We start from the raw sequence: 12422 nt of genomic DNA, 5'->3' as shown, positions 1-12422 counted from the left end.
AGTTTTCCCCATTTATGGAGATAAGCATAGGATCTTTCTTTTAAAATCTATTAATAAGGTGAATGATATTAATAAATTTTTCACTCATCTATCTGTACATTCCTGGCATAAAACCTACTTAGCCATGGTGAATTATTTTCTTAATGTGATATTAGAGTTAGATATTATATAGATACTAATAGTTTATTGATATTAATAGTTTAGAGTTTTTGCATCAATATTCATAAGTGATACTGGTCTATAATTTTTCTTTAGGTGCTATCTCTACAGGTTTGGATATCAGTGTTATACTAATGTTAATCCTTCTTAAAAAGGATTTGCAAGTTTTCTTTCATCTGCTCTGAAACAATTTATGTAACACTGGGATTACCTGGCTTCTAAAGATGTTCAACTATAATTTTCAACAACAAAACCAAAAATTGGATCATTCTGAACATATGAATCAATGCTATTTTGCTTTTCACTTAAGAGTTTGAAAATTTTGTTCAAAAAATTTGTTTTACTTGCTATATATTATTTCTTCATAAAGATGTACTAAGATTTATAGACATTTGGTTTGTTTTCAGCAGCATGCTATTTCAGATGGTATTTTCATAGAACATTTCCAAACATCTGTTTGTGCATTCATGGGAGTTCTTGACAAGAGAAAAAAAGAAGCTCTTTTGAGTTTGTTTTTTACTCAATAAGACTATTCATGAAGAACTGATCCTCTACAAAGACTATAAGTAATATAAGATAGAGCTGAGTTTTATAGAAAAGAAGGGGCAGGGTAATGGCTTTGAGGACTTTTTAAATTGCTTTTTCAATGGGTTTTCAGAAATGAATTCTAGGTAATTTTTTATTGAAACAATTTGTAAAAAACTGTGCTGGGACTCTATTATCAAAAACAGATTTGTAAAAATTACTGCCTTTTAGCTGAAATGTATTAATTAGAAAAAAAATGTGTAATTAATGCTCAGATGTCTTTAGGTTAAAGATTAGCTTTTAAAGGCTAAATGCCAAATGCTTTCTGAAAACCTCTCTAAAATGTACCTTGCCGATTTGGAGTTTGGGTTTGATGCAGAAAGGGCGAGTTACTTTACAAGCCCTGACTTGGAAGGCATCATGTTTCCCATGACGTTTGGAAAAGTAACTATGGGAACTTTTTGCACATTTACACTGAACACATACGTAATTTTTTGTGTCCAGTTGTGGTTGTTACATGCTTAAGTCACCGTACTTCTGGCTTACATGCATTTCCTGTGTTGTGTGAGCTCTGGGGACCCACACCTGACTGACTTTAACTTTCTCATTAGCAAGTTTCCGTCAGAGCAGATTTGGTTTGATTCTGAGGTCAACCGGAACAAATACTTTGCTTTTAAGGACCCTAATAAAATCAGTTTGTATTTATGGAGACTGAAATGACCTGTTTTTTTTTTTTTTTTTTTTTTCCTCTAATTTTATTTTATTTTTAAACTTTACATAATTGTATTAGTTTTGCCAAATATCAAAATGAATCCGCCACAGGTATACATGTGTTCCCCATCCCGAACCCTCCTCCCTCCTCCCTCCCCATACCATCCCTCTGGGCCGTCCCAGTGCACCAGCACCAAGCATCCAGCATCATGCATCGAACCTGGACTGGCAACTCGTTTCCTACATGATATTTTACATGTTTCATTGCCATTCTCCCAAATCTTCCCACCCTCTCCCTCTCCCACAGAGTCCATAAGACTGTTCTATACATCAGTGTCTCTTTTGCTGTCTCGTACACCGGGTTATTGTTACCATCTTTCTAAATTCCATATATATGTGTTAGTATACTGTATTTATGTTTTTCCTTCTGGCTTACTTCACTCTGTATAATAGGCTCCAGTTTCATCCACCTCATTAGAACTGATTCAAATGTATTCTTTTTAATGGCTGAGTAATACTCCATTGTGTATATGTACCACAGCTTTCTTATCCATTCATCTGCTGATGGACATCTAGGTTGCTTCCATGTCTTGGCTATTATAAACAGTGCTGCGATGAACATTGGGGTACACGTGTCTCTTTCCCTTCTGGTTTCCTCAGTGTGTATGCCCAGCAGTGGGGTTGCTGGATCATAAGGCAGTTCTATTTCCAGTTTTTTAAGGAATCTCCACACTGTTCTCCATAGTGGCTGTACTAGTTTGCATTCCCACCAACAGTGTAAAAGGCTTCCCTTTTGTTTTTAACCGATTAAAAATATACTTTAATGACAATTTTCTTAATAGGTCCAGAAAGATAACTTCTTTTTTGGAATGGTGTCAATATTTGACATAGCACAGCCTCAGGAAATAACATACCTGTATGCCAAAATTATTCTGCATAACCATAACTGAAAGGGCCTAAGAGATTGCTTTTCTCATACGTGGACAGAGTATGAAGAAGCCATATTATAGTGCAGTGTTAACTATGTTATAATAAGACCATTTAAAAAGTAAGGCAGTGACGTTGGAACTAAGTATATTTGGAAGATAGTTTTTTCCCTACTAGACAAAAGCTCTTTGAGGGCATGTTGGTTTTTCATCTCTTTAGGCCCAGAGCACCTCATGTAGTATTTGACACAAAAGAACGACAATTTCATCATCTCCTGCTTTGAATGGACTTTCATCATCGCTTACCAACACTTTTACTTCGACTATAACTGGCCTTACTCCAGAAAGGCTATAAAGCAGCTGTGACTTTCAGTCAGCTTTTCCTCTCAGTCCCTAAAACTATTTCAGACATTTCCCACTCAGGCCTCTCTACTCAATTCTACTTTCCTCAATTTTCTCTATTTAAAAAAAAAAAAAAAAGTGTTCTATTTAAGCTTGAGCTCTTCAAGCATAATCTCAACTCCCTAACAGCCCCTCTTCCAGTTGCTGCCACAGCCATCCTTCTGCCTAGACGGGGTCTCCACGGCTGTCCACGACCCAGCTCCCTCCTGGTTGCTCCGAGGCCTTGCTTTGCTTCATTTTCCTCCTCTTTCCCTCCCTCCTCCCTCACTCTTCCTTCCTACTGCCTGGTCTTAACACACCTCCACACTGTTGCATCAGAACACATTGCCGGGTAGGAGGAGATACCATTTCTTCTCCTTTTATTCTAATAAGCTAAAGTGAGGTGAAGTCGCTCAGTCGTGTCCGACTCCATAGCCCACAGGCTCCTCCGTCCATGGGATTCTCCAGGCAAGAGTACTGGAGCGGGGTGCCATTTCCTTCTCCAGGGGATCTTCCCCACCCAGGAATCAAACCCGGGTCTCCCGCATTGTAGGCAGACGCTTTACCATCTGAGCCACCAGGAACCTAGGATTCAGCTAAATTGTTTAAGTCATTTTTGAACATTAGAGTCACTTTTTCTCCATTTATGAAATCATTTGAACACTCATTTAATAATCTCATGTTTGCCAGGCATTACATTAGAAGTTGATGATCCAAAGATAAATGAGTTCTATAGTCCTTGCCTCAAAGGATTCCAACTAAGTAAATGAGGCAGACGCACAAGCAGGGAATTATAACGCTGAAGAGAGCACAGGCAAGGAGTGTACAGGTGTCAGGGGGTGTGGACGGGGAAGACCGCCTCATCAACCTACAGTGCCGCTTCCTAGGATTTAGATCCACAGATACAAAGCTGGCGCTGGGTAGGTCCACCTCAGGATATCACTGTCCCTCTTCCAGATCCCAGTTCTTGGTGTTCGTTTTATAAATCCACAGTGGGAAACGCCATTATATTTTAATAAGGAAATTATCATTTTAAATAGTAAGAAAAAATATGTACATAAGTAAATTACTGCTATCCAAAGTTTCTACAGAGCATATGCTACCATTTAATACAAGGGGAAACCCTGACGGTCCAGTGCTTAGAACTTGGTGATTTCACTGCCATGTGGTCAAAAAAATAAATAAGTAAAGGGGGAAAATAACACATGTGTTTGTGATTGCTCGTGTCCACACACACACACACACGCACCGAAAGGAGACACAAGAGGCTTCAGATCAGATCAGATCAGTCGCTCAGTCGTGTCCGACTCCTTGTGACCCCATGAATCGCATGTGAAAGGGAGGAATTCTTCCTCTTCTCCTTGCTATAAATTTTATTTTTGAATGTTGCCTGTTCAAATATTTTTGTATATTGTTTGTTCCGGAAGTTGAATTACAACAAAGAAATCCCAGAGGTCTCTGCATCATCTGGCCCCAACTTTTCAGTCTTACTTTGCACTTCTCTGCAGCATGAAACAAATCAAGGTAGTCTTATCTCTTAATCAAAGAATCATTAGCAAGCAAGTTTTGCTCATCTGAGCCCTTCATCAAGCGTGTCCTCCATCTAGACTCTGTTTCTTTGGAGAGCAGCTTGAGACCAGCATTCTTCACGAGGCCTTCTGTGCCAGGCCTTCAGTCACAGAAACCTCCCGTGAGCCACTGCTCTATACAAGGCACGTCCGCTCATGCAGCACTGCCCAGCTGCTCTAACGCCACCTAAGTAACGTTCGTGTTTGGACGTCCTATATCCACTCGATTCCTAGCTCATACAGCCTTGCATCATCCACATATAAAGCTCTTAGTATTTCTTGAATCAATTAATCCTCTCCACTTGCTGAGGGGGATAATTACTGTCCTAATGAAAACCACTGAATGAAAATGAGCTGTTGGAAGTGTTCCCTAAGTCCCTGGGAAACAATATGGATTTGAATCAAACAACCTTGAGTTCCCATACTGGCTCTCACTCTGAATTTAGGCAAGTTAATGTCCCTATGCTTTCCTGCCCCATTTTTTCTTTTTTAAAAAATTTTATACAATTTTTAAAAGTTACTTGACATTTACAGTTATTGCAAAATACTGGCTGTGTTCCCTGTGTTGCACAATAGGCCTGAGCCTACCCTACCCCCAGTAGTTTGTGCCTCGCTCCCCACTCCCCAGGGCTGCCCTGCTTCCCAGGTGGCTCAGTAGGTAAAGAATCCGCCTGCCGACGCGGGAGACGTGAGTTCGATCCCTGGATCAGGAAGATCCCCTGGAGGAGGGCCTGGCTACCCACTCCAGTATTCCTGCCTGGAGAATCCCATGGACAGAGCAGCCTGGCGGGCTGCATACAGTCCACGGGGTCACAAGCAGTCAGACGTGACGGAGCACGCCCAGCCCACTCCCCAACCCATCTGTGGCCCTTCCTCCCCCTCTCACCCCGCCTGTTTCTTAAATCTGGATGAAACACCTGGCCTCAAAGATCTTGACTTTGCTTGGAAAATCAAGCGAAATGATGTGGACAGAGCAGTGAACGCTGTGCTCTAGCGCAGAGTACGTGCTCAGCGGAAGGTAGTCACACTCTTCTGAGCATTCAGGAAGTTCTTGCCAAAAGGAAATAAAATACTGCCAACACAGTGATGGCGGTTTCCTTCACAGGTACACTGGCCTCCAGGGCCTCGCACCCCCAGGCCTCGGGTCACCTCGGGGGCCCTGCTGCTGCTGTGGAGGAGCCCACCTCGCCCCGGGCCAGCCTCCACCGCCCGCCCCAGCAGCCTCTGCCTTCAGGGTGTTCCCACTCCTGCCGGCCAGGAAAGGTGAGTTACAGGAATCCCAGCTGAGAAGCTAGGAAACATTTTCTTACAGAAAAGCATTGTCTGTCACACATGGTGGTCAGAGTTCGTAGCAAAATTAGGTTAATGGGCTTCTTGGCCATATCTGGCCATCTGAACCACCATATCTAAAATTGTTTACATGGGAAACTATGTTCCGGCCCAACCACTGACTTAGGAGGGAGCTGTTGGAATGCAGCTCGTTTGGAGACGGTCTGTAGGTCAGCTTGCATAACTCATTGTCAATGAAAAAGGAAATGACATTTCTCTTACTGAAACATACTGTACATACATTTTTACAACTGTCTCTTGGGGACACCAAGTATCTAAAGGTATCTGAAATAGCAGTCCATAAACCCATCAGCTTGAACTGATTTTCTGGGTCTAATTATGTTTGAGCTGCTAACTCCAGCAACTCAGATGTGCTTGTTAGGTGTCTTTGAGACATTTTTAGCATTTAATATTTTGAGGGAAGACGGAGCTTTTCCCTTCGCAGCACTCCCCCTGTGGTTACATAACGCTGTGCCCGAGCTGTGCCCCCACCCCCGCCCCCTGGAAGCCTTCCTGCCCTTGTATGGTAACTGTTCCACTGCAGTTCTTGGTACTGAAGCAAGCAAGTTGAACCCTTATTAGGATCCAAGCTTAAAAGTTAAACAGCTCAGGGGCTAAGATTAAGAATCTCCTGTGAGTAGAATCCAGTAGATACTACATGAATCAAATTTGTTTGGTTTGGGACCAAGCTATTAGGTATGAATATAAGTGATCTGTATGAGGTTGGTGTCATAAAAACAAACAATTACTTGTTGTGTTTTAAATTCATTCTAAGTTCCAAGAAAGCATTTTTCTAACTACCTGATGTTTCCATGTTGTGTAATTACCGCAAAGAGCATCAAGAATGTCTTTTCCTTCCTTTTCTTTCTTATGGCCTATGGATGCGGCAAAAGCAATGTCCATGTACTCTCTGTTTATTCCAGGCTTACGCTCGGTCCTTGAGTCACCCTCCCTTTTAAGTTAGTTTCTCTGAGAGGGAGAAGAAAAAAGCAGAACCAGGCAGACTGTTAATTCTCTTATTCCACCCCCTCAACAAAGCCAGTTCTTAAGAAGGGTAAAAGAAGCATTTAATATATAAAAGCAAGTCTTATATTCCACCCGGAGTGGAAACTGGTACAGCCATTATGGGAAACAGTATGACGATTCCCTAAAAAATTAAAAATAGAGTTGCCATATGACCCAGCGGCCCCACTCCTGGACGTGCACCCAGGCAAAACTATCATTTGAAAAGATACACACACCCCTATGTTCACTACTTAAAATAGTCAATGACTCCCCTGGGGGCACAGTAGATAAGAATCCACCCGCAGGGCAGGGGACACCGGTTCGATCCCTGGTCTGGGAAAATTCCACGTGCCTCTGAGCAGCTAAGCTCAAGCGCTGCAACCACTGAGAGCACACTCTAGGGCCTGCGAGACCAGCCACTGAGCCTGCGTGCCGCAACTACTGAAGCCCGGGCGCCCTAGAGCCTGCGCTGTCAACAAGGGAAGCCACTGCAGTGAGAGGCCTGCACCCCAGCAAGAGAGGAGCCCCCACTCTCCGTGACTGGAGACAGTCCAGGCAAGCAATGAAGACCTGGCACGGCCAAAAGTAAATAGCCAAGACGCGGAAGCAATCTGAATGTCCATCCACAGATGAATGGATAAAGAAGATACGGCATATTTACACAATGGAATATTTTTACACTTTACCATCTGAGCCACCAGGGAAGTCAATGGAGTAGTACTTAGCCATAAAAAGAGTGAAATGATGCCATTTACAGCAACATGAATGGGCCTAGAGATTATCATACTAAGCAAAGTTAAGTCAGAGAAATACAAATACCATATGATATCACTTATATGTGAAATATAAAATATGACACAAAGGAACATATCTACAAAACAGGAACAGACTCATAGACACAGAGAACAAAGAGGGAGCAGGTCGGGTAGTGGGATTGGGATTTGCGCGCTGGAGGTGACCGTATGCTTTGGCATTCCAGTTGGGACCCTCTTGAGAGTGAACACGAGGGCTGATTCTCATGGAGCCAGAGTGACGGGTGTGAATCAAGACTGAGCCAGGCAGACCGGCTGTATGGTCACCCTGCTTATGGGCCACTGATTTGCCTTAGATTTAGCATTTTCTAAATGTGCTGTGTCTGTGAAACACTACATTTTATATCCCCCCCTTCCTACATCTTTCTAGTTTGCAGATGCCAACTAGTATACATAGGATGGATAAATAACAAGGTCCTACTGTAGAGCACAGGGACTGTATTAGACAGCCTGTGATAAGCCATCATGGAGAAGAATGCATGCATAACTAAATCACTGTGCTGTACAGCAGAGATTAACACACAGCATTGTAAATCAACCTTACTTCAACGAAATTTTTGAAAATAAAGATACCCCTCCCAATGCATTTGCCTTGTCTAAGGAATAGATTTAACTTTTTGAGAATTCTGGAAATTAAACAAGTTGAAGCATTTCTTTTTCTTTTTTAATAAAAGGACCTATAATACCAGAGATCCCCAGTCACTTATGAAATGCCTCCTTTACACCAGTCCCAGAGATAAATGATAAGCTCCAAGTCCTGAAGACAGTCAATCTTGGTGCAGAAACAGAAGGGAAAGGAGGTGACTCCCTGATAGCTCGGCTGGTAAAGACGCTGCCTGCGATGCAGGAGACCCTGGTTCAATTCCTGGGTTGGGAAGATCCCCTGGAGAAGGGATAGGCTACCCACTCTAGTATGCTGGCTTGGAGAATTCCATGGACTGTATAGTCCATGGGGTCACAAATAGTCAGACACAACTGAGCGACTTTCTCTTTTCACTTATCCCTAAGTGATGGGATAAAGCTTTCCAGAGGATGCTAGGGAGGCATTGTTCAGGGGCCTCTCAAAAGGCCTCATATAGAAACATGGTTCATTGGGACCCAGAATTACATTGTCTGGAGCAAGGAAGAGGAACCCCAGAAATGCCAGAGGTTCCTGAGGTGATGCTCTGTGGACCCTCCCAGGCCCTCTCACTCTCAGGAATCAAGTGTGAGTGTAGGAGTTGTTACTTGAATTCATTCTTTTGTTCTTCTTTTGTGCCCTTGTTAGGTGCTGGGAGTTACAGTGGTAAAGAGGTTCTCATGAAGATTATGGCCTCGTGTGGAAGGCATTGAACAAAACACTATACATGTATAAAAGCAACCCTGCTAAGTCCCATGATGGAGCATGCAGGGTGCTAAGAGAGTTGAACGCAGGGACTAGGAGAGAGAGGACGGTGTGTAGGGCAGGGGTTGTCAGGGAAGAGATATTACACCTGAGACCTAATCCCGTGGACAGAGGAGGCTGGCGGTTTGCAGTCCGTGGGGTCACAAACAGTTGGACACAACTGAGCGACTAACAAATACACTCACAAAGCTTCACAGAGGCAGAGGGCAGGGCATGTGTGCCCTGTGTGCTTTCCCATGGGGAAAACCTGGCTTCAGAGGAGGAGCCGAGAGGCAGGGGGCACAGAGCCCCACGCCTAGGACAGGGGCAGAGTCACAGGGTCAGAGACGAGGCACATGCTTCCAGGTTTGTAGGAGCTGCCACAGGTTTTGGCCTCTGGATGACGGGAAGCCATTGAGCAGTTTAAGCTAAAGAATCAACAAGATCTGATCTGCATTTTTAAAATTCACGCTGACTGCCGTGTAGAGTAGTGGCCACCGAACTTTTTAAATAGTACACCGCTATCAATAACAGTTCGGAGAAGGCGATGGCACCCCACTCCAGTACTCTTGCCTGGAAAATCCCATGGATGGAGGAGCCTGGTGGGCTGCAGTCCATGGGGTCGCTAAGAGTCAGACACGATTGAGCAAATCCACTTTCACTTTTCACTTTCATGCATTGGTGAAGGAAATGGCAACCCACTCCAGTGTTCTTGCCTGGAGAACCCAGGGACGGGGGAGCCTGGTGGCTGCCGTCTATAGGGTCGCACAGAGTCGGACACGACTGAAGCTACTTAGCAGCAGCAGCATGAATAAAAGTTACAACCTGCAAACCAATATAGGCAAGTTTATCCTTAAATCATGTGTGGATTATAGGATACAGAATAGTCATTTTAAAGGATGAGAGAAGTTGAAGTTCTAAGCATTTCGTCCCACGGTCCACGGCCTCTTTTACGGCTCTGCAGCGGCAGGTCCGTTTGGGAGGCTCCTGGCTGCGCGGGGCGGCGGGGGAGACGGGTTGTGTGATAATTCGGCTCAGAGCGGTGGAGGCTTAGATTAGGGCGAGGAGGAAGAGATGTCCACAGACCGTAAAGGTACCTTCCAGGATGGGCAGAGGAGACTGAAGGTCTGGTCGGCTGGGGTAGGGTCGGGGAGGGGAGGAGAGCGGACTTGATGGCGACTTCTAGTCTCTGGCTCCAGTAACTCGCCCTGGAAATACAGCTGAATAAAAGAAGCCTGCCGTTTACATTTTGGAGACAAAAAAGAAATGAGGAACTCTTCCTGTCATTTTAGCGGGGGTGTGTGTGTGTGTGAGAGAGACAGTAAATGTTTATTTTTGTAAGAAAGATTGCCTCTAACTCTCATGTTTTCTGCTCTTACCCTTTATGTCTCTAAGGAGGGGAAGTTCCAAGATTTAGAAATCTTATTAAGAGAAAGGCAAGATTTCTCTCTCTCTCTCTTGTTTTGTCTCTCTCTCACTCACTCTCTAGGACTGAATACCTTCTGGGTTGTAAAACTTATTTGCAATTTTGATTGTGACATAGATATTTAAATTGTGTTGCTCTTGTTGTCTAGTTGCTAAGTCGTTTCCAACTCTTTGTGACCCAATGGACCGTAGCTCACCAGGCTCCCCTGTCCATGGGATCTCCCAGGCAAGAAAACTGGTGTGGGTTGCCATTTCCTTTTCCAGGGGATCTTCCCAGCCCAGGGATCGAACCAGCATCTCCTATATTGCAGGTGAATTCTTTATTGTTGAGCCACTAGGGTTTCCCATATTTAAATTATATATAAATTACATATAAAATTATATATATGTGTGTGTGTATAAATTAGGGCTTCCCAGGTGGCACTAGTGGTAAAGAACCCACCTGGCAATGCAAGAGACATAAGAGACTTGGGTTTGATCCCTGGGTAGGGAAGATCCTCTGCAAGAGGGCATGGCAACCCACTCTAGTATTCTTGCCTGGAGAATCCCATGGACAGAGGAGACTGGTGGGCTACAGTCCATGGAGTTGCAAAGAGTTGGACACGACTGAAGCAACTTAGCATGCACACACGCTTGTATAAATTAGAACTCTTTTCCCCACTCATCTTATTTTATAACCCTTTTCTTAGTACACTTTCAGAACCACTTGAGTATTTCAGTACATAGTATATTCAAAGTAAAGCTATTCACAGATTTCCACAAAAATGACAAAAATGGGAGGAGTTATGGTTATGCTAATATGTCAAAGGCAGGCATCTTCTGTACATCCCCAGAGAGCTGGCTGGGAATCCCCTCATTAAGTAAGCCCATCCTCAGCACTTATCTGTAGGCAAATGTCAGCTGCAGATGCTATTTTAAAAGTCCTTCAAAAAAACCCACAACTACTCGCAGTGATTATGAGGAGCCAAAAAATTATAGATCTAGAGTATTCTGTAAACTGTAGGTTCCTATACTAATATCCATTAATATCCTGAAAACGAAATTATTTTAAAGTGCTCCTGAAGTAGCTGCTTGTGTGGGAACTGAATCAATCATTAAATGAGATGGGGAAAGCATCATGACCAGCCCTGTGCCATAATTAAAGGTCTGCTGAGGACGTTTAGGATGGAAGCAGGGTGCTTCTCCTAGACGTGCACTGAATGAAAATAGATTTTCTATACCTGTGAGTTGTTTGTAATTACTTTTCACTTTTTTACTTATAGAAATGAGTAGACAAGCCAGAGGTGTGGGCCTGTTCGGCCATCTTAAAGTATAGGGGGAATATTATTCAAAAACCTAGAAATGCCTTTCTAATTTTCTCCAGAAAAGAGAGTTTGAATAACTCATGAACTAATTTTTGAGACGTGCAACTTTTTACTGTATGCACACATGTTTATATAAAGACTAGACAACAACTTCGGAAAGAAGGGTATTCCTTAATTAGAGACCTAAAAATTCTTGGTTGGGGAGATGTAAGCTCCCCATTATATACAAAATGAATAAACAACAAAGTCCTACATATAACACAGAAAGCTATATTCAATATCCTACGATAAACCATAATGGAAGAGAATATATAATTAAGAAAAGAATGTATGTATGTGTAACTGAACCACTTTTCTGTACAGTAGAATTCTTTTTTTTTAATTTGGCTGAGCTGAGTCTTAGTTGAGGCACATGGGATCTTCAGTCTTCGCTGCAGCATCAAGGATCTTTAGTTGTGGCTTGCATACCCCTAGCTGTGGCACGTGGGATCCAGTTCCCTGACCAGGGATCGAACCCCAGGCCCCTTGCATTGTAGCCGCTGGACCGCCTGGAAGACCCTGTGCAGCAGAGATTAACACAACACTGTGTTAATCAGCTATACTTAGATTTTTAAAAACTGATGTAAAAAATAAATTCCTGGAAATTGGGGGTGATTACACATTTTTGTGTAAAGAATCCACCTGCAGAGCAGGATACACAGGAGACCCGGGTTCAGTCCCTGAATCAGGAAGATCCCCTGGAGTAGCAAATGGCAACCCACTCCAGTATTCTTGCCTGGAGAATTCCATGGACAGAGGAGCCTGGCAGGGCTACAGTCCATGGGGCTGCAAAGAGCTGGACGCAGCTGAGCATGCATTGAGAATTGAGAATACCTTTTTGTATGCCTATAAATTTATGCTCCTAGTAGCCCTTC

General features: G+C 43.4%; 1 protein-coding gene across 1 annotated transcript in view; it reads left to right on the top strand.

Annotated features, from left to right (window-relative positions):
- Positions 1-12422, top strand: part of MND1 (meiotic nuclear divisions 1) — a 114993-nt gene that overhangs the window by 88121 nt on the left and 14450 nt on the right. Inside the window, exon 9 of the mRNA XM_086345901.1 lies at positions 5376-5533. Coding sequence (XP_086202027.1) covers positions 5376-5533 — 158 coding nt within the window. The remainder of the gene's footprint in view (positions 1-5375; positions 5534-12422) is intronic.

This window comes from Bos grunniens, chromosome 17 (assembly GCF_055505025.1).
Source record: "Bos grunniens cultivar Pamir isolate PY7600 chromosome 17, Bosgru_T2T1.0, whole genome shotgun sequence".
NCBI classification, from domain to species: domain Eukaryota; kingdom Metazoa; phylum Chordata; class Mammalia; order Artiodactyla; family Bovidae; genus Bos; species Bos grunniens.
This window is presented reverse-complemented; position numbering and strand designations above follow the sequence as displayed.